Genomic DNA, 23,689 nt, shown 5'->3' with positions numbered 1-23,689 from the left:
ACTCTAAGTATGGAATTTACTAACTTAAAATCCAACGGCAAGTGTCTCGCCAGTCCTATTTTTATCAAGTCATTTATCGTATACTTCAAAGTACTTTTTTATATATATATATATATATATATATATATATATATATAATATATATATGTATGTATGTATGTATATACCGTATACATGTGTGTGTTTGAAAAAGGTACATAAAAATGCCGCTTCATTGTAAATAGTGGAAGGTAGGATAAGGTCCCATTAAAGGCCTTGCACATTTATTCTTTCCTTTCATCGTTTTCTTGCGGCAATATTTTTTTGCAGAACACTGTTGGATAACAGTAAAAAATATCATTAATATTATAATAGACACGAGTCTGTGACAGAAGGTCTCTCTCTCTCTCTCTCTCTCTCTCTCTCTCTCTCTCTCTCTCTCTCTCTCTCTCATTGTGTGTTTCCACAAGTTTCTCGTCGCTTGCTCTCTCACACGTCAAGGATGACAAAAGTTCGGGTTTGACACGTTCGTCTGTTTACGTTCCTTTCCGAAGGTTAAGGACGTGATCGATGACGTCACGAGTTACCCATAGGGACATAACATAAGCCCAGAAGTATTTCTTCAGAGAAAATACAGGAAGACTAATATATGTCCTTTGAAACTTATACGAAATTTAATAGGCGTTTTAAGCATTGGAGCCAGTAAGGAAAAGTCTATTTAAGCGGAATGGCACGGATCCAGAATCACAGTTTCTCACAAAACAAAAGACGCAGGTATGAGAAAACTGTACTTTTTGAAACAGTTCAGTTAATGTAAGTGTCTTTCCATAAGAAGCTAATGAAACTGAAAAAAATATCGAAATGCATTGTACATTAATACGCAAACTTATCTCTCATACAACTTTAATCTCGTCTGAATACAGGTTACTGACCAGGCCGAAGTATTTATACTACACTATTGTAATTCATTATATCATTATTCACTGATCAAATCACCCGCAGCTTTATCAGCACAGTTTTTAGGGTGTACCTTGATATTTTATCACATCCTATGTAAGTGTGCATATAAATAGCGTTATATCTTACATCATATATACATACTATTTGATTACGCCATATGCTGATGTCTGTTGGCAACATCACGTAAAACCAACCCTGCCACTGAGTAATCACATCATGCTCTAGTCAAGTATTACATTACTGTAATCAATTACAGCTGATCACATCGGGTGTAAATGTAACTTCACGGCGTTACAAATTTATGCAGTACGGTATGCCTGTCAGTGATAGGGCACACTTTCCAAGGTCCTTCAAATCCACATCACATTCCTCCACGTCTAAATGCCCAGTGGCATGTGTCACAAACAATGATGTCATCAACAGAATTAATGGGATTATTGTATGGTGATTTCCGTAAACGCGCCATGGGCATAGAATCGATGCCATTATGGCGTCTTTTGTGTGTATGTGTGACCTTTAAATAGTTTATTGAATTTCTTGCCTTACTCGAAGAGGGTCTTGAGGAAGCTTATTCTGTATTTGATGTATGAAATTTCACAACCCGTGTTAGGAAAAGGAAAGGTGTAGGAGTTTTTAGATTTATGTAAATGTTTGCAGGAATAAATATGTACCATTTTATATAATTATATATATATATATATATATATATATATATATATATATATATATATATATATATATATATATATATATATATATATATATATATATATATATATGTGTGTGTGTGTGTGTGTGTGTGTGTGTGTGTTTGTGTGTGTGTGTGTTTATATATATATATATATGTATGTATTGAAAAGATATGTATATATAAAAATCATTTTATATATATATATATATATATATATATATATATATATATAGAGAGAGAGAGAGAGAGAGAGAGAGAGAGAGAGAGAGAGAGAGAGAGAGAGAGAGAGAGAGCAAATGCGCACGGAAAGTGGGAAATTGCCCGTTTGTAGAAAGGAGAGGAAAAAGAGAAAGAGAACCAAATAGGCATTCAAGCTCAATTTGGAAATCCATTATGCTGATATGTTATATATTTGAGCTTCAGAAGTAATTCTCTAATTGTGGTTTACGATTGAGAGGCCACGCCCTCCTTTCTTTTACCATTGAATTATAACTCATCAAGATGGGCTCGATAGGTGGAGACCATCCCCAGCCCAGTGGGGGAGACCTTTTTCTTTTGGGGAGTGCCCTTTTATGAGGGAGGGAACAGCTCTGGCCAAATCTGAATGTACAGTAAGTCTGGACTTACGCGGTAACTGAAGTAATAGTCATTTAAATAATAAATTGTTTACGGCTTTTCAGCCTGTGAATGGTATATTTTATTGGAAAGACAGTTAATTATATTAATCATTATAATCTACGTACAAATTTTAAACTCTTTGTAATACATTGATGTTATCAAAGGAGCCAAGCTTCATGAATATCAAGTACTCGTCCAGATATGTAGTGAAGTGCGTATTTGAGATGAGCTAGTTTGTGCTTACCTGAAGGCGTCCTGTATATCGTTGTTTCCCGTATGTAACGTCTGGAGTTGCATATTGCTTCTAGTATGAGCTGTCGCGGAACAAGGTATAGGCAGTTATCTTTGCATAGGGTAAAATCATGTTCTCGTAAATTTCAAGGAACCAAAATATGTTATGTGTAAGTATAAATGCTTATATATATGTTCTCTGAAAATAGCCACCATGACCTCTTAACTTATCTGTTTCGTGATATTTTTAAGGTATGCTTTCCACTGAATGCCTTGAACTCCTAGAGAAAACTAATGAAGAAATTCTCTCTTAAGTCACAGTGGTATTCGAATCTAAAGTGGTTTAGAAGACGAGGATAGTGCATAGATTATTACACCAGCAAAAAAGGATGCGTATCGCCCAATGGTCTTTCATACATCATACACACATGTGCGCGCTAACATTCGCGTGAGAGGATGAAATGCCAGTGATATAAATGAATATTTTTCGGGCAAGCATGACTTGATATCCCGCCTTGTCAGGACTTAGGCAAGCAAAACTTTAGAAAACGAGACACTCAGAACAAAGGCAAGTTGTTAGACAACTAATAGTGAGTCTCAGTCTAAATGAAGAGTAAAGACGGGTCTGAGTCGATGGGTATAAACCTTCCCCAGATCGTTGGAGTTAGACTTTTCGTTTCCGCAAACCAAAGCTTTGTTTGAATCAGAGAGAAACCGCTCGACACTCACAATCTGCAGGCAGGCGTCCGAGACCAAAGATCAAGCGATGATCTGAAACTCGTGGAGATCGTAGATCAAATTTTGTCCGAAAGAGGAGAATGGAGTGAGGAACCAAGGACTATGGGTTAGTGTGAGACGGCTGGAAACCTCATCTTGTCTTATGGCAAAGTCCCCAATGCAAATAAAGGTCAGTCCGGCCAAGTGCTCACGGTGGGTGCCGCCCATTGATTGTGTGCTTATGTACACACACACACACACACACACACACACACACACACACACACACACACACACAGAAGAACTTGCTCTAGTACGATAAGTTTCTAGGCAAGCACCTGCATATCTTGGGGTGGTGTGGTTATAATATGAGAATGAAAAAAATTAGCAGAGCTTCTAGTAATATTGTCCGTCATACGGGAAAGGATGCTCTGCTCTGAAAAGCAAAGGGGTATTTATTTTCTGTGCATGGTCAGTTATTTCCATTTATAGGTAACTACGTCCTTAGTATTCCATACTAAGATTGACGTACTGCTATTTTTATGTCATTTTTTTACCTCTTATATATGTGTAGAATTTTTGAATATCAAATTCAGCTAAATATTCTAAAGAGGAGACTTTGACTTCGTAAGAAGAAATGGAAAGTAACCAAATGTTCCCTTTTGGACGACTGTGTTGACAATCCTAATGAAGATTGAGACTGAGATTCCAACACATGCTCTCAACTCCTGCCACCATTAATAATGATCTTTTTCGGGGACGTAATAAGAGGCCCAAGTGGGATTGTGGTAGGCCTAAGGAAGAAGGAAGAGCAGAACCGGGGAGAATTATCGTTGGCTTGTCTACAAATCGAGCCTCGTCGCCATTTTAGGAAATAATGATATGGACTATGATTATGGACTTCTAGTTTAAATGAGTGTGTGTGTGTGTGTGTGTGTGTGTGTGTGTGCGCGCGCGTGCTTCTTGGCCGTGGTTTGTGCAGGGGAGATGCCTGGGTCCCGGGAAGGCAGCAAATAGTTGTGAGTGTTGGTGCACAAGAGAGGAGAAGAATCGTAGGCCTATTTGATACCCTTAGGATGTGCCGATACTTCGATAAAGGAAGATATTGCTCTAGTTAGGAAAGGAAGTACCGAATATAGTACTTTTATAATGACAACGACAGAACAATAAGATAATTCTAGGTGTAATATTTTACTGGGAGTAAGGATTGCGCTGTTTCTCCTTACACTTTGTGAAGATTTTTTCAATATCAAAGGCGAGTAAACGATGCCCTTTACTAGCCCAAGTTAGAAGAAAACAAGAAAGCGGAAAAAGGGGGGGGGGATCTTAAACACGAAGGAAGCAGTAGACGGTAGTCTTTAGACCTTGATGAACACTGTCTTTAAGCAATAGTTTGGAACAATAGAAGTTTTGTTATGAGAGAAAAATTTGTTGGTAACTAGCAAGATTGTCATTGTTTGCCCAACGTTAGCCTGTCATGGCTTTTGTTTTAATAAGCATGTACTGATGACAGGCTCCTTCTCAGTGGTGATCGATCTTTTCATTTTTTTTTTCTATCTTGTAAACTTATTCAGTTTGGAGCAATAGAGGCCGGATGGGAAGACATCCCAAAATAAATCTGATTTATAATTATCTTAATGATAATGACGTTGAAGCGATGTTTATGAAGTCTGAGGTTTCACTGGCAGAACATCAGGCAATGATGTTCTGCCTTGAATAAGATTTAATCATTGCCGTCAGATTCGCGAAACTTGGTGGTATAATTTGGACAGAGTAAAGTTAGCCTGTCAGCTGATAGAGAAAGGGTAATGTTAAAAATATCAGAGAGAGAGAGAGAGAGAGAGAGAGAGAGAGAGAGAGAAAGGAATCATGAAATACAGTAATACAGTAGAAGGGCCGAGTGGAGCAGACCCTTCAAGTTATTTTCTTTATGATCGCAATGTGATTGATAGTTTATGGCCGGTTTATGTGTTATCAATAGCCGTGAATAATGACCCACTAGATGTTCCGTTGAGTGGTTAATGGGTTCATTGAGGCTTTGGCAGTTATGAGCCATCATCCCATTTTAGGCTGTGGAGATAAAGGCCCCGTGCGTGCAACTGGTGTTCGGTGCCACCTACAACACAGTCTTGCATTAAGGGCGATCAAGTCTTTTTCAGTAGTAAAGAAAGCACACTGAAATGAAGTAGATATGTGGAACAGCATTAACTTGTGTAACATATTCATATGAATGTAAATATGTAGAATATATTGTTGACAGTAGCGTTTAGAACATAGTTCAACATATGCCTAGGACAAAATGCCAAGTTTTATGTGATTGAACAGGGATTTTACCGTTCATGCGTATATAGCTCTTGACATCAAGGCCACTGACAATACACATCTCTCATACATACAAAAATACAAAACTGAGAAAAATGGTAGATAGACTACTCCCTTGCCTTACCACTGATTTTGCAGATACTACAAATGGGATCCCCTAAATACTCGTGGAAAGCATTGAAGAATCATTCTGAAACTGCAGTAACTTGCATAATAGTGTTTCAGGGCCCCAGTAGGTGACATATCTCCATTTCGAAAATTTTGCAGATACTGCAGCTTTTCATTGTATGGTAGTATAGCTCTTGAGCTAAAGGCCACTAATAATACACATCCTCGCATACACACATACGCGAACACCACACAACGTGTACAGCCTTCTCGTGTATGGAAGTGTACTTTAGACCATATGTGTTCTAGGACGAGTGTTCTTAATCATGTTCCCGACTCTTTGTCGACTACACGAAGTAAATGCCCAACATTGTCGCTTCTTGTTCTCTGGTCTCAATCACTTTAGGTTGTCAGATGTCGAATTAAACATGTAACTAAAATATAATATAGTTTTAAACAATGTGGTGTCCTTGCCATGTGATTTGGAAGAACCTGATTTTTTGTAGTGGTCTAACTTCCAGATTACAAGGAAAAAAAATTTTTTTTTATGATCAAATCTGCAGAAATTGCGTTTGTTCCGATTTGTTTTATTTAGTGATTTTAAATTTTTTTATTTTGATATTGAATGATTTATAAAAATTCATTCATGTTATAATTTGTAACCGAAGTAAAAAAAAATCCCATTCAATAAAATATGTTACATAAGTGCCGATTTTTGTAAAACTCTGAATATTGTTCTTTGTTACTGATTGACTGTTTCAAAATTAATTATTTAGAAGTTGCTTGCGTTTTGTTTAATTTATGAAGGCATATGCATTTATTGTTAGAATTTTAAGACGATAGGATTTATGGGTAAGATGACAAAACGATTAAACTCTTTCAGAGGAGGAACAGGGAAAATGGAAGACGAACGAGAAGAAAAAAAAAAATAAGTGGAAGTGATAGACTCCCTTGTAAACAGAAGGGACACAGGGATCAAGGACGGCATTTCACTCAAGTTCCATTTTTTCTTCTAATATTTCTGGTACGAAAAGAAGAGGCCATGATACTGGCTGTAGCATTTAAAGCCGAATTCCCCTTTTGTCATATCAGTTCCACTGGTATTTTTCTGTTATTTCCCATTAAGAGTATATCCTTAGAGAGAGAGAGAGAGAGAGAGAGAGAGAGAGAGAGAGAGAAAGAGAGAGAGAGAGAGAGAGAGAGAGAGAGAGAGAGAGGTTTGAGCCTTATTAGGTATTAATGTGTACAGCCTTTTAGCGTTTTAAGCTGAATTCCCCTTTAGTGTCATATCAGTTCCACTGGTATTTTTCTGGTATTTACCATTAAGAGTACTTCCTTAGAGAGAGAGAGAGAGAGAGAGAGAGAGAGAGAGAGAGAGAGAGAGAGAGAGAGAGAGAGAGAGAGGGGTTTGAGCCTTATTCGGTATTAATGTGTAAAGCCTTTTAGAGTACAGCTGATACACCTTTATTAAAGGTAACAAAAACAACGTGGTCGTTGTGAGGTCCTGTTATCCGACTCGATTCCTTTGAGCATCCCCGGCAGCATCCTGTTGTATACCCATGTTGCCCACTGTTGTGCATCCCTTGCAGGATTCGCCCATGTAGTTTGGATGAGATCCACTGATACGTCTTTTTTTTTTTTTTTTTTTTTTTAGTGTGTATTTTAACATTTCATATTTCTTCTTACTTATTGCTGTGTTATTACACCATTATATTATTAGTGTATTACATGCGTCTGCATGTAAAACTATCGTTGGGCAGTATTTTCTACACACACACACACACACACACACACACACACACACACACAAACACACACACACACACACACACACATATATATATATATATATATATATATATATATTATATATATATATATATTATGTATATGTGTATATAATTACCTTGTTTTAAAACAACTTTCCGTTGTACGTTTTTTCGCTTTAGTCAAATTTTTTTTTCAAAGATCATTGTAGAATACAAAAAAAGTTCTGTTAAAAAAAAATCCGTTGTTCATTGTACTTTTTATTTTGTGCGGCATAACGATTCCCGTCTCACTACTACATATAGAAGCTGAATAAGCAATGTTAACCGCCCGCTTCACGGAGTTTCAGTTTGAGTACGAATAAAATTGCCAGGTAATTTTGATTGAAGGTGATTTTCCTTGTCGTGATGCTATCAGCCTTTTTTCGTCTTTTGTCGGCTGTGATGACTGCAGAGTGCCCTCCAAATACAGTTCAGGGACTGCAGTTTCATCCCCAAATACAGTTTTTATTGTTTGTTAGGAAGGGGCGTTTTCACCCTTGCATCAGTCTCGTATTCACTGGACTGGTACTCGTTATTTATTGTTGTAAACGATGGACTGTTTGAAGTCAGCCTCAGGAATAATGAAATACATTGTGTGTGTGTGATTATATATATATATATATATATATATATATATATATATATATATATATATATATATATATATATATATATATATATATATATATATATATATAAAGTTCTTAGGGTCTGGGGTGCAGTAAAAAAAAAATGGCAAACATTGTTTTTCCTCCAAGCCTAGTTGCGATTTAAATCTTGCTTTTGATTATTTTAAGAACTTCCTGTGGTGAGTGTTACCTTCTACTCTGATAAATTGATAAAAAGGCATATTTTTCTTTTCTTACTATCTTTTCAACGTTGTCAATTATTTGATGTTATTAGATGTCAAATATAGGGACTGAGCCTCACTATTTTTACTTGATTTTAATGTTTTCTACCTTCGGAGTTTAGTCAAAACGGAATAACTTTTAGGTCGAGAAAGAGAAAATGTTCGAAGGAAATATGACGGATAAGTCTACACCAGGAAGGCTAAAGGTTGTGGTCGTTGAATACAAGGGAGGAGGTTTTAACATTTGCTAACCACGGAAAACCCTCACGTATAAGGATAAAATTGCAGTACTTAGCGTAGGAGACCATCCATCTACGAACAAGGAAGGAGTTATACGCTCTGAGATTCACTTCATTTATTCTTTAGCCTCTGTCCGTTTATTGTGTTATTTCATTTATTCTTTAGTCTCTGTCCATTCACTGCGTTATTTCCTCACCTTCGATAGTTTTTAATGTCATTGGGTTTAACTAATTCATCTTATTTCCCAAGATACTGACATATGTTAGTTTCAAGAAAGCTAGAGGAATACTCACTCACTCTCAGGGAAGGATGTCATTTTTCTGTTTTAATTTAAAAAAATTGTTGGTTTTATTGCAGAGGAAATGTTTGTATAGTTTTCGAAACTACTTTTGTATGAGCTGCTAGGCTAATGGACAATTTATTTCTGATTGCGAGAGTTTTGAGGCATTTATTCAGTCGGATTTCATGTTCTGTCAATATCTTCCCCTTAATGACTTTTCCCCATCTCTCCAATTTTTCCTTTGTTCTTAGGCTAGACAAGGCATTTTGATTTCCAGTTCGTAAATCCTTTACTTAAAAAATAAAAAAACTCTTCCTTGCAGGTAACATGGCTCGTAGGTGTTTAGGTTCTTTCAAGCCCTTATCAAATATTTATTTTGTTATCAATGGCCTTTAAAGAAATGTGTTTTGAATTTGGGAACACATCCCAAACACGCATGCATTTAAATATTATATATATATATATATATATATATATATATATATATATATATATATATATATATATATATATATATATATATAGATTATGCTGTTAAGATATTTCATCTTACTGGAGCTACGTTTGACTTAAATCAAGAGAAGCAACGGAATTCGTTACGGCATGCTTGAGAACCGGGCATCGAATAGCTGCAAGTTACATTGCATGACCAGTGCCTGGTTTAGTCACAAGGGTATGGGGTGGGTATAGGGATGAGTTTGCATTAATTTGTTGACGCAGGTCTTTATTTGGCCGCTAATCTCTCTCTCTCTCTCTCTCTCTCTCTCTCTCTCTCTCTCTCTCTCTCTCTCTCTCTCTCTCTCCTAGACTCCTTTGAGATTAGAAGGTCCTTTGTCTGATGTTGGTGGTGCTCTGTTTGCCAATGTCTGGGCGTGAACTTTGAAGGATCTTTTATATTCTTGGTTGCAATATTGACCCTCTCTCTCTCTCTCTCTCTCTCTCTCTCTCTCTCTCTCTCTCTCTCTCTCTCTCTCTCTCTCTGTAAGCTGTAGCAAACCGCTCAATAGCAAAAGGTCCCAGGTTCGATCCTTGGCAAGGAATAAATGATCTGGGCACATGCTCATCAACCCATTGTTTCTCACTTCACCGAAGATGTGAACTATGGACGGGTTTCGACAGTTTTGGGTCGTAGCCGAGAGAGAAAGAGAGAGAGAGAGAGAGAGAGAGAGAGAGAGAGAGAGAGAGAGAGAGAGAGAGAGAGAGAGAGAGAGAAAGTGGCATATATGGGCGATCAGTGATGCGTCCAAATGTACAGCATTTGACGACGGGTTTATTCTTACTGGGTGATCTCAGTCCTCAGATTTACTCTCTCCTTCCATTCCTGAAATTTGAAGGACCTTTTGACACCGAGTGTAATCCTTTCTTTCGTAATAACCATTTTGGTGGGGTTTTTTTTCTTTTTACGTACGTCTCTAAAATTTCTAAAATTAAAGTAGTGAGCATTTTCAGTTAACCTCAACTAAATTCTTTTGTAAACTAAGCTTGTTCTCAGACTCCACATGTATAAGACGCCAGGTAGTAAATGTAAATCTTACAAAAATCACGGAGTCATCTGGTACTTCATCGCGCGATAAATACGTTCGGACGAGAAGAAAGGTATCGAAAAAGAAAGGTAGACCCATTGTGTGACGAAGGTCATGTCAAGTCTGGCCGAAATACAGGGTTGCTGCTACACCTCTAAATCTCGACAGGTGCTAGATACAAAAGTACAAATGTAATTTGTCAGTGGCGTTTTCGGCAAGTTGTATCTCTGTGTTAAGCTTCCATGTCGTTTTGGAAGTAATAGGCAGCTGTTAAAAAATAACACTAGGCACCCCCAATCCCCCTCCCCTTCCCCTCCAGGTCTCCACCCATTTGCTCAGCCTTTTTAAGGGCTATCGCCGTTCGGGCATCGGCAGGGAGGTGGAGGGTTGTTGGGAGGGCCCATCCTTCGCGTATCCTTAAAAGGGGGAAAAAGGGGGCAGGAAGTTGTCATTAAGTGGTCACCCGGACGAGTTTTACGAGGCCTGTGTTCGTCCCTCGGATCTGTTTAGTTACGTTGGACGTGGTCTCCTGTTCCGAAAGGCGAAGCTCTCATTGTGTTAGACTGGATTGTAGCCCTTAGCCTCTCGACCGACGCTGTGACCGTCTTACATTTAATAGCAAGGTTGCATTAATTTAGACAGGTCTTGATTCCTCCCGAGAAGACACCTTGTGTCTCCTGAATGAATGGTGTTGGCGATATTTGGAGCGTACCAAGAATGGGGTTGAGGTTAAGATGAAGTAACCACAACGCATTCTGCTGGTTTTCGATAGCTCACTGCGTGAATGGAAAAGAAAGTGCTGGGTCTCGTATGGAAGGCCAATTCTTGTGATTATTCCGAGATTTCCTTTTCAATTCTCGGTGTGAAATAAAATACAGCCGAACATGGACTCAGGGGGATTTATATTTTAGCAGTGCTTTTTCTTCGTACTCTTTTAGCATTTGTAAATAAGGGAACTGCAGGATAATCAGAATTGTTTTCAATAAAATTTCGTTGTGCCTTTTAAAATCCAGAAACATCTTTAACAGAACGGCTAACAGTTTTCTGGATGATAACGTTAGGTCGAGGTATCTTTATTTGCCATTAAGATTACGTTAGGATAAATACAAACACTCTCTCTCTCTCTCTCTCTCACACACACACACACACACACAAAGAATAAAAGCAAGTAAGAGAAATCTTATTGCACGCTCAACGAATGAACATATATGACGTCATCAAACATTTGTTACAGCTATTGTTTACACGGTGCATTACCCCAGCCACCCATTTCATTACAATATTGGGTGGCAGACCCAGAGAGAGAGAGAGAGAGAGAGAGAGAGAGAGAGAGAGAGAGAAGAGAGAGAGAGAGAGAGAGAGATCTGATTCTTAAAATAAAAGCTTAATGTACATTATTTAAGATTCTTGGTTGTGTGCATCACTTCAACCCTTTCTTGGTAAAGGCACAGGAAGCCCTGCTATTCCATAGCCACAACTTGAAGATCGCGAATTCAAGAGTGAATCTCTTCAAGAGATGCCAGGATTTGCAGTTTCTGTTCCTTGATTTCTCCCATTTACCATAGTCTGGCGGTGTCATTCCTCAACTATTGCATAAAGGATAATCTTACACATATTCAGGCATCGGTGGTAAAATTTCGTACGTATCCGTCTTAGATTAATATTAATATTTTATTTGTTTATTGGGAGTTGGTCAAGTGTATGCGCATACGTGTCCTCATGTTTATTCAAGTAATTCTAAAATTTGAAATGGTCCCACGAACCCCTTCCATCAGTATCTAAACAATTCTTCTAAGCTAGTGTGCTTTTAAGTTTTGTATGAATACGGAATTATTAATTTAAATCTCCATCTTTGTAGTCCAGAGGAACAAATGATGTATGACTCTAACTTTAATGTTAATGCCAGAATTTTCCAGACAACCAGAACAATTACAAAATTTATCTTGTGTGAGAGAGAGAGAGAGAGAGAGAGAGAGAGAGAGAGAGAGAGAGTGATTCCGTGCACATTTCAAGGATGAACGAGAAATAAGCTCGTACACAATGTAGACATCTGAGGACTCCCAGTCGTTATATGCAAATAAGGATTTTAAAAGTGAAATGACATTGGCGATTTCTCACAGATTTCTCTCCCCGTGCTATTTTCCGTAGCATTCATACAAGGCTTCCGTTCAGCATTCCGGAATCTCACGCTAACATGAGAAGGTTCCTGTTTTTTTATGTTAATCTACCTAAACAGTGTCTTCCGCTTTTCATCCTTATCGTCATCATTGTTTCTAGTGAAAACTGAAAATTGGTCGCCTTTGCGTTATTGTTCTCCTGATTTTTATTTTGAATTATTGAGTGGAAGTACTTTTTTTCTGTTTTAATATGGAAAAAAAAAGAGACGGTAGTCACTGCTACATTCATCACTCAACTGTAGAGTAAAGGACAAACTATCTAAGTGAAATTTTCTCAATATTAGTCATTGGACGAATTATCACAACAGACTCATCATCATCGAGTCGAGCCCTCCAACAAACCTGTAGGCTTTTGTCTCACAGAACGTCTGTTATTTTTGTATGTAAGTCGAAGATAGGTTTTTGTTGCTTGTATTTGTTCATTTTTTATATATGGTAAGGATTGATATTCAGTTACTGATGCCTAACAGGAATTTTACGAGAATTGCTAGGCAAAGAAGAGAAATTTTTTGCTTTTTTTTTTAATAATTAAATTGTCTGGAAGAACGATTATTTTCATCTTTGTTAAAACTATGTTTAGGAGTTTATCTGAATGACAGTTTTACCATATATATCGTCTAGATCGGAACGGTGACTTTAATTAAAACTAAATCAGATATGCTATGTAATGCAGTAGTTGCAACCTTTTTGTTTTTTGACACAGTTTCTTTGTGATGTGAATGCAATGTACTGAAGTTTTGCTCTTTTGTTTCCTTTCCAGACTTATGTCCGAGAAAACAGCGTATCGACCAGCCAAAAGGAAAATGCTCGGCCGCTGGTCAGTTCGCCCCCGTCCACCCCTGTTTCTTCCCTGTCTCCAACCCCACAGTCCGTCACACCCACAGCCGCCCCCCCTCTTACACACACGAGCCCAGCGTCCCCCGTGGGCATTTCGGCAACGCCCCCAGCCTTCCACTCCACGAGGCCCACCAACACCACCATCAGGAGGCACACGAAAGCGGCGAAGAACCTCCTCATACCAAGGTTAGACTTTTTTTTATGTATTACTTCAGTATTTTTAAAGCGAAATCGGAAACCCCCCCGATGACGTGATTCAGTTACTTTTTCTTTCCAAACTCAGAATGATCATCCTACTATTGTTTTTCCAAACTCATAAACTTTCTTCCTTCAGAAGCCAGACTTGTCGATTCCTCCACGGTTAATTCCCTCCCTTCTTTCTGTCGTCTTCCTTTTACTTGTTTTCTTCGGGCCTGGGGTAGAAAATGGTGGTAGATTCTCAATCTGGTCGACACATCCACATTCGCATTGTTGTTTAGGCATTTAATGTACTTAAGAAGAAAACCATTCCCAAACACATTTGTTTTCGTATGTGCTTAGGCATCAGAGCGAGAGATATGGATTTTGAAAGTTCATTTAATGATTTAATCACCCTTTAATTAAAAATCCAGGTAAAAAGTGAGTCGACAAAACACCAAGATTAAGTAAGGAAACGTACCCCGAGAATCAAAACAATGGCTAATGAACTGATGAAGTCGGGACGAATTTCATTTGCACGATCTACTTTTACTTTAATTTAAATGAAAGTTAGTGGAGTCATGTACAATCTGGAGCCGTATTGTAATTTCTTCCCATCGTCTTAGTTCGTGGCCGATAAATAGAGAGAGAGAGAGAGAGAGAGAGAGAGAGAGAGAGTTAGTTAGTTATTGTTACATAAGAAATTTCTGAGTGCTAGTTGTCGACTTATTTGACAAATTTAAAAACGCCATACGATTTCTGGTTGTAGAGGCCTCATTCACAGTTTGATAGTTTGCCATTGTCCTTTCTCAGTTGGGGATGAGAACGTAGGTCAGCCCTCTCAGTACTTGATCTAAGAAGTGAATTATTGACCTTAGTTTTTAGCTAACCATTGTAGGTGGTAAGTAGGTGTAGAAAGAAAAGGAGAGAGAGATAACAGACGTGAGTTATTGTATACCTTCATGTCATCTGTAAAAAAAAAAAAGATAACCTGGATGAAGACATTCCCTCTCTCGCTCCAACTTTCTTTCATACATAAAAAGTTTTAAAACTTTGATGATAAAAACAGAAAAACAGATCAGTAACTTTCTGACTGCATCTACTCAGAGTATATTTAAAGGACCTTGGTTTAACCTAACTCCAGTTTACACTTGCGACATCACACGTGCTTCTTTTCATCATCGTATGAAATCGAGTTAAGAGATTCCTCTCAGTATGTTCCTTGGAGTTTTCCCATCGGCTAGAAGACAAAGGTGTAAGGTGGTCGCTGATTGGCCGGTGGTGTACTGAATTCAGTGCATTTGCAGTCCTTGGCTTACTCTTTGTTAGTGGGTCTTACGAATGTTAAAAATCAGGTGGGAGCTGAAGCTTGTGCTGGGCCTCTTTTTTTCTTTTTCTTTTTTTGAGAAGGGCACGTTTTGTGTGCAAATACGTGTTTATATATATATATATATATATATATATATATATATATATATATATATATATATATGTGTGTGTGTGTGTGTGTGTGTGTGTGTGTGTGTGTGTGTGTGTGTGTGTGTGTGTGTGTGTGTGTGTGTGTGTGTGTGTGATTATTTCTCGTAATGAATAGGTTATAGACAGAAGAATGTGCTTGAAAATCATCAAGCTCTTGTACAACTTTCTCTAAGGCTTAAGGTAAATTTATTTAACTGATCAGGAAGAGAATCTTGGACGCACTGAGAGAAGACTACTTTCAGCCGTCCTTGTCGGTATCATGCTGTCATGCAGTGTTCAGACTATATATGTGAATTTTTATTTGCCTTGACTTCGTCTCTTTATAAAGTCTGATGATATGCGCAACTGAAACTTTAGTAGATATGAATTGAGGCGGACGAACAATTGCATAGGATGCAGAAAAATGCCACAAGTTAATCAGCAGCTATTGAGTGTTAGGAAGGCAAAGTACAGTAGAAGGCTGTGAGACATTCCTTTAAATTGAAAAGACCCAAATCATTAGGAACATCAAGAGCTTCAGTTGACTTGAGAATCAGAGCTGAATGAAAATTTTGATTTGTCATGATCTCTGAAATTATTCTTCTTAAAGTGCAGTGGGCTCAAGCATGCCAGTCTTATGGAATGAAGAGTTTTGATTATTTTCTTCAAGAAGTCCTTAGCAGCTGTCAAATTGTGGTAGACCATCCTTGTGAATGCGGTACATATGTTATGTTATTGTTTTCTGATTAATTTTCGTAAATAGTCGTATATTGTCCGCAAAAGGTCGGACGCTGTGTCCCTCGAAAGAGAGTCCGAACTGAAAGCGACTAAGTTGCGCACTCACACTATGAGCAGTAACGCTTGACGGAGCCATTCACTCACTCGATGTCGAGCGTTCGTTGCTCGCGAGAGATTGCTTCGTTAACATTATTATGTAAACAGGAGAACTTAAAATTATTTTCTAAAACCGGGAAACAGGCCGCAGATCCTAGACGATCAAGTTGCAAAACGCATTGGAAAAGATAAAGGCGACTTTTGCAAAAAAAAAAAAAAAAAGTCATTGTAGAGTGTTGTGCAAGTGTATCTGTTGGGCGTGGCCTGTGCCTTAAGGTAAAAGATGCTATCACTGTCTTTATCATTATTCCGCCCCAGGTAGGCGAATAGATAAGGGTATAGATATATATATTATAAATGTATGCAACGGAATTTAAAGAACCTCATAAATTTTGCTGCTTGCATTGTTTCCTCGGTAGCCAAAGTAGGGACTTGTGTACCTGGCGGTCAGTTGAATGTAATGGATCGCAGTTAAGAGAGAGAGAGAGAGAGAGAGAGAGAGAGAGAGAGAGAGAGAGAGAGAGAGAGAGATCAGCAGTCATGTGGCCAAAAAGTAATTAAAAAAACGGAAGGGCATGGGAGAGTTATTAACCTGAGTGCAACGTTGTTTTATCAGATATTCATCCTAATAAGTATATCTCTTTCTACCCAGTGAATTAGTGAATGAAGGCCCAGCCTGCTTTTATGATGACTCGGTGGAAGATAGGTCTCGGTTCCTTAAAACTCCTCCCGTCTCCTTTTCATGAGGATATCAAGGAAAACTCGCCCTGAGCCAGGTAACAGGTGTGTTTCGATCCTAGCCGGGATGAGTCACAGACTTACATTGTGTGCAAATTAGATCCGTTAGACAAAGATTCTGTGCCTGTCTGTAAGTGGGGTAACACTTAAGAGAATGCTGTGTCATGGATGTGCAAGTGTCAGGTGTTGATACAACGTTTTCATCGTCGCATTTTAAAAGAAATGAGGAAACCTCGTTGTTTAAAGGTTATTTCGCTTCGATTTTAATGCTTGACAACAAGGTAGGGACACTAAAACCTGAAGGCAGTGCTTTGTTGTTTTATGAAAGAATTGTAGGAATGATTGGATAGATGTTAAGGAAAGGGTGCCTGACAGCATACTTGTCAGACTTTATGTCGAAGAAACCTCACACTTCACTAATGAGCATCTGAGTCCCTCATTGGTGACAAGTCTTCGTCATTTATATATACGTGGGTGGAGTGACATTTTCTTATCCAAGAAGGGTTAAGGGAGCTGGGGGTTGTGGGGGGGGGTTAAAGATGTCCTTTTGGGTGGTCCATGTAAGGATATTGCATCCTTCTGTTTGACGTCAAAGGAGGTTGAGGAGTTAGGGTTGAGGGATCCCCGTACTGATAAGAGTCTGATAGTAGAATGGGGTTTGAGGAGGAAGGGTCGTTTTACCTTAATGAGGATAGTATACGAGGAAGGGTTCGAGACGACTCCGTGACTTAAGAGCCATTTTGTAAATGGAGGACTCAGCTTAAAAGTAACCCAAACATAGAAAGTGGCCTCCATTAAGTATTCTGAGACGCGGAAGGAAAATGAGCGACGTTTAACCATGTTTAAGGGTAAGCTAAATTTTATGCATTGTATCCATTGGTCACTTTTATTTGTTTCTCATAATTGAACCATTAAAAGTTAGGGTTTTCTCGAATTCACGAGCGATCTGTGAGCAATAAACGGCAGTCGCCCTGTCAGACTCCCATGTCTCCATAACAGAAACAAAAAGTAATGATATAAAAGTTGCGGGTTCTGATACAAAATGTTGAGCACAGACATAACAACAATACCGGCAGAATGTCCATTGCCAGCATGTTGAGATAAGAATCGAACTCTTCCATTGTCGACCCATTGCCGAAGGCTTTCTGCCTCAGTTGGCAATGTTGGTTAGAAGGGTTTGAAGGGCGGAGCTCACTTTTGCCTGTCATCTTTTTGCCCTAGTTGTTCTGTCTGCTTGGTAATTTATCCCCTCTCCTCTCGGTGTATCTCTCACTGTCTTTCTTGTTGGCCCCTTCCCCAGTGGTCGTTCTTCGATGTTCTGTTATTTTATTTTGGGGCGAACACATTTTCCCCCTCTAAATTTGCTATCCTTTAATATGAATTCGTTTAGACTTTGTACTTTTCTTTTAATGGTACTGCTCTAATGTTTAAAATTTCATCTTCCTTCACCGTTAGCATCGGTTCTTTATCCTAAAACATGTGATTGCTTTTCAAGTTAACCCCCTCCCCGTACAGGCTTATTCTCTCTCCCTCCCTCCCTCTCACCTTCTCTTTCACACACACTCACATTCATCTCTCTTTTCCTTTCAAAGGTCGGGCCTTTACACGTCATATCTTAATTGCGTATCTCTACTCTGCCTGTTGATTCAAAGTCCCCCCCCCCCTTACCCCTTAAGACAAAGTGCACCTTTTCATCCTCTCCGCCAACCCCCAACCTCCTCGCCAAACGCATATTTCGTATTGCCTCTGAAGGGGCATTAACATAGATTTTTCCCCTTCACTAGTTACGATGTTTATCTGATCTAAAATAATGTTCATCTCAAGGTAGAAACTAACTTCTTGCAACACGTTGCGTATTTCACAGCTGTGTTTGTATTTATGTGTTATATTAACGGTGCTTCTCTTCATTTAGTTCTGTCCTTTCGTGTGCATTATTGTACCTGTTAGTTGATTTCTTAACGAGATAAAAACTTCAAAAATTCCTCTTTAATGTTGGAAAGATCATTAACGGATCACAACGAAGTGCTTCCAGGTAGACGTGTAGTATCCCTAGAAAATGAAATTCTTTAGGGTTCCATTTTTAACCGGTTCGCTGTATCATTCACTTTTACTGGTTTAGAGTTTTGTTTCCTGAAGATCTATAACTATGAAGCTGCGGAATGAATTATGAAACTTGGTGCCTACACCCCGTTCAGTGAGTTGTTTATGTTTATTACTGAATGCGTTACACATTGTCTCCTTGTCTAAAAGGGGTGATTGCCAAAATCATGTACTGGTATTTTTCGAACTGAAAGGCTTTCAGTGGAAAATTTATCCAAAAATATTAGGAAATGGGGAAGTTAGGTAATTGTGACTTACATTATAGGTAGGTTTGGTTTTCCATATTGTACAAGCAAGAGGATCAGTTATGCGTATAGACTGTAATCACAATGCCCAAATACCCAGGTCTAACCCAGCAATTAACTTGAAAGGCAGTTGCCTAAGGTCAAGCATAAAAAATTAATAAGTTAAGTTCCTTCATTCCATTTACTGCATAGTTAGTATGGAAACTTGTACTAAAAATTTTTCTTTTTTCCATTGTCTGTGGGCATCCTTTGTAGTAGTGTTAAAATAAATGGTCTGTTTTATGAAAAACTATTTAGTTACTTATAAGAGCCAAATAAATAACTAAACAAACATTTCAATAAGCGTGAAATAATTGATGTTAAACTATATTAAATTTTATTTCACGCCCCAGGCTCGTTATTAAGAGACAAATGGACTCTTTCTCTATGCTACTTCATTAAAATATTCAAAAACAATCGACAGTAATCATAGGCTTACTGTAACTTTACTAACAGCCAACTGTTCAGTTTGCCAGTGCAAACTATCCAAGTTATCAACCAATTAATACAAATTATGTCACCTCGACAGTATGCATACCACAAAATAACACAAGATATAACAACCAATTTACTTAGCTGAATTGTAATAAAACACTTTTAAAAGGAATACTTCTTGAGATATATTGATATATCACAATTTGCCAGGACTAAGAACGGCGCTCCTCCTTTGCTGAATCCCTCTCTTCTGCCCCGGCTTTTTTTCAACCAAGGAAAATGACGCATGCGCCCCCAAGTGGGTGCGTTCTTTCATCCCAAAACGTCTTTTGTCACTAAATCAACAAACAAAGACGACAACATCCTAAACCAACAACAAAAACACTATCAACAAAAGAAAATACGAAACTACAGAATAATACAAACCAACTGTATTATAATAATATTCACAACAAAAACACAACCGCTCACTGAGACTTTCATAGATCTCCTATCGAGTCCCGATAAACTACTTACCTGTTGCAAGAGCCAAGTTAATGCTGGATACGTGTAAAAGTTCGAGGCTGTGTTTGAAATGAGAACCAATAAATGTGTAGAGAGGGTGAGAGCGACTGGGATTGCGTTAAATAAAATATCCAATAAATCTAGAGAGAAAGAGACGGAATGATATAGGGCTGTACGTTTTAAATCATGTGATCCAATAAATCTAGAGAAAAAGAGAAGAGATCAGGGCTGTAAGTTTTAAATTAAATCAGATACAATAAATTCAGAGAGAGAGAGAGAGAGAGAGAGAGAGAGAGAGAGAGAGAGATGCTCGTGTTGTTATACGCCTTTTTCTTCAGTGTCAAGGAAGCCTCAAAACCCTTTGGCCCTTCGGGTTCTGGTTCATCGTGATGGGGTGAAGGGTGGTTTCTTTTGCGACCTTAACCCCTCTCCCCCCAAACTCTCCTTTCAATCCGACTCCTCCTCTGGCGTGTCTCGCACGCACACACCTGACACCTCATAACGTTGGCCTTGTTTAAAACCCTTAATACCAGCTGTGTGAACTACATCCTGTTGCGTTGGTCTTGTGTGTGGAATTAGACGGAAAACTTTGATGAGAGAGAGAGAGAGAGAGAGAGAGAGAGAGAGAGAGAGAGAGAGAGAGAGAGAGAGAGAGAGAGAGAGAGAGCATGCATCGTATGTCGTAATACTTCCGGAACAAGAACTGCGACTTCCTGGAGGGGCCAGGGTCTCCTTAAATCAATTTGTCTGTGGGTACGCATAGACTCACGTATGCATATGATGCCTCTTCACACGGGCCTTGACTTTTATTACTTGCCGTGTTGCCTCCAACGTTGATGAAGAAAGATGCAGCCAGTGGAAGTTACTGTGAACACCACAAACTCGGTCAAGATTTCCAAATAATAATAATAATAATAATAATAATAATAATAATAATAATAATAATAATAATAATAATAATAATAATAATAATAATAAAGGACACGAGTTCTCTTCCGCTCTTGATGAGCTTGTCAGTATTTCTTCCTTATAAATATGTAAATAGTATGAGTTCGTAACTCGCAGTGAAGGTACATTTTGTCGAAGAAAAAGTAGAAAGCTTCCAGACGAAAAAACAATGATTTAATGTATTATGTTCGAAAAAGTAGCCGAAAACGTCATTTTGAGCAGTCTGTAAATTTCTTGTAAAACGAAGTTTTGGGCAAAACCTGACAAGTAGCCTATGTAATAAACACATTTTGAACCATAGCCTACCGATAGGATGCTAGAGGCAAATAATTTCTCAGGCATTATCGATGAATTACACTAACATTTACATTCGTATTTGAGAGAGAGAAGTAGACCAACAACAAAAGCTGTACCAATTTATTTATTGGTTATTTTAGTTGCATGCAGAGGACGAGCTTGATATTTCGTCTGTCTAACGTGTCTGTCATTGTTCTTCCGCAGTGAGTAAAGTTCATTTCACACTTTTCAGATTTTATTACCCAATGGGACGCCCAACGACCCAGTCAGCGCAGGAGCAGGCGGTGAGTCGAGTAGGGTCACTTTTCCGGGAGCATGGCGGACAGATAACAAGGGAAAATATGGAACCCCTTATGAGGGCGTGTCAGTTACCCCTTTACTGGAAGGCTCCTCTGTTCATCGCTGCAGGCGGGGATAAGCTCGGCTACCTCACACAAGAACAATTTTGTGATTACTGGACCAGGTAAGAGGAAAGATATGTCTGAGTGTTAATTACACTGTATAATGGTTGGCTTACGTCAAATTAGTTTCCAACCAAGAACATGGAGCATAATACCTGTGTATTTTTCTAACTGTTCGTCCTGTAGTTTGTCTTTGACTGTCATTGTTTGGGCAAACCGTTATGTTTGGGATTTCTCGTACGAATTCCTCCAACAATTATGGTTGTTGGTGAAAAAATGTAAATACAATACTGCAGTCTACATTAGGGAAATAAGGGAAATACTAAATTATATTTTATTTCTTAGCCAGTTATACAAACTATGTTTTTTCTGCCAGGTTGTCTCATATTATGCATTCCTAACCATTACAGTTAGTTCGAAGCACACGGTTTTGTGCATACCCTTCCCTTTATGTTCATTGGGGAGGGACCCCAGTAGGCAACTGGGGTTTATGTTTGAGAAAAATGCAATAGTGCGATGCACCAGTTAGAAAAGCAGGATATACACAAATCACATAATCAATCATAAAAGGCCAAGTTCATGCTTATTAATAGCATACTACTGTATCACCAAAACATTTGTAAAGCAAGAAAATTAAGCAAATTCAGGTACAGTGATACATCCTAACGGGTAGTTTACAGTTTCGGTTGCCAGGCTGCATAACACCTTCTGCCCGTGCTACAATAACTCCGCCAAGGTAAGTAGTTCCGCGAACCCATGCATTCTGGGGGGGGTCCAGGGGGGCAAAGCCCCCCTGGCCAGGTTTAGGCACGCCGTCCTGTGTTAGGTTAGGTTGGTTACATCTGGTTAAGTCAGGACCTGGCACTACAGGAAAAGTTTGTCTTGTTTGTATTTGTCTGCCAGTTTCCTAGTCGGAACCTACACCACAGGCTTGGCCACCTAAACTGTAGGCGCTCCATCTTAACCTAACCTACCTCATTGTGCCAGGTCTTGCCTTACGTGGCCGAAGGCTACCCAGCACTAAATCCAACATAACCTAGTGCCGTAAGTCATGAGTTCAATACAGTGATGCATCCTAACCTTACCATTCATAACCCAACCTAACCTTACTTGGCTAGGGGTGGGGGTGGGGTTGGCTTCAATCCCCTCCCTCCCCAACCTAGCCTGACCTACATCACCTTAAACTCCGTAGGGGGTAGTGCCATCAGTGCACCTTATGCAGTGCACTGTAGGTATTACTTAAGGTTCTTTGAAGCAACCTTTGGCCCCTAGCTGCAGCCCCTTTCATTCTTTTTACTGTACCTCCTTTCTTATTCTCTTTCTTCCCTCTGCTAACAATTGTTTTAGAGTGCAGCTGTGAGATTTTCCTCCTGTTACACCTTTAAAACCTTTCCTACTCTCAACTTCCCTTTTGGCACTAAATGACCTCACAGGCCTCAGTGCTTGGCCTCTGGCCAAAATTCTATATTCTACTGTATTCTGCATCACCATATAAACCATAAAACTTAATTATGCACATGAGGTCCCAACTTCTGGGGGCACCCTGTTTCTCCCTTAGCATTGCACACAGCATAGGCTATTCCTTACCTTAAGGTTGAGAGGTACAGTACACAGATAGAAGGCATTCATTTCCACTTGTCACTGTCTCAATCCCTATATTTTATTTGACTCTTTCAGCCAAGGTTTCACTTTTGGAGTAGCGCTGCAAATATTTTTTTTCCCATGAAAACACAGAACATTTGTTAAGTCACGTTCTGTGAGTGTTTTTCAACCTTATTCCAAGGGTCAGTTATTATACTGGAGCTCATTGATATACTGTATTACACTTTCACTCCATTATAATTCATAGGTAGGTAGACTGCTCATCTTGTATTCATACAAATATGGTGCACTAGGATGCAATCGTATGTACTGTATAAATCTGTATAAAAATGTAATGTTTTGAAAAGTCATTTTTTTTATACAAACTCTCTACTTTCCATATACTGTACGGGCCATTTCATTTGTAACTTCCTTATATTGTAAGGGCCATTTAATGGGTCATTTTGTGGAAACAGAATGGGTACTCTAAGTACCCAAAGGGTTTTTTGGTAAAGTAAATTTTACATATTAAGTAGTTGATAAATATTGATTGTTTCAAATCTTCAAACAGCATTGAATGTTTCCTTTACA

General features: G+C 38.7%; 1 protein-coding gene across 8 annotated transcripts in view; it reads left to right on the top strand.

The window, feature by feature from the left end:
- Nucleotides 1-23,689, top strand: part of LOC136843417 (uncharacterized) — a 398,498-nt gene that overhangs the window by 356,153 nt on the left and 18,656 nt on the right. For all 8 annotated transcript variants that reach the window (XR_010854548.1, XR_010854547.1, XM_067111856.1 and 5 more), the window contains 2 exons: nt 13,265-13,527; nt 21,349-21,579. Coding sequence is in view for 6 of the 8 variants with exons in the window: in XM_067111856.1 (XP_066967957.1) it covers nt 13,265-13,527; nt 21,349-21,579 (494 nt within the window). In the remaining 2 variants the exon portion in view is untranslated. The remainder of the gene's footprint in view (nt 1-13,264; nt 13,528-21,348; nt 21,580-23,689) is intronic.

The sequence above is a fragment of the Macrobrachium rosenbergii genome, chromosome 11 (genome assembly GCF_040412425.1).
Source record: "Macrobrachium rosenbergii isolate ZJJX-2024 chromosome 11, ASM4041242v1, whole genome shotgun sequence".
NCBI lineage: Eukaryota > Metazoa > Arthropoda > Malacostraca > Decapoda > Palaemonidae > Macrobrachium > Macrobrachium rosenbergii.
The sequence above is the reverse complement of the archived record's forward strand: the minus strand, read 5'-3'. Positions and strand labels throughout refer to the sequence as shown.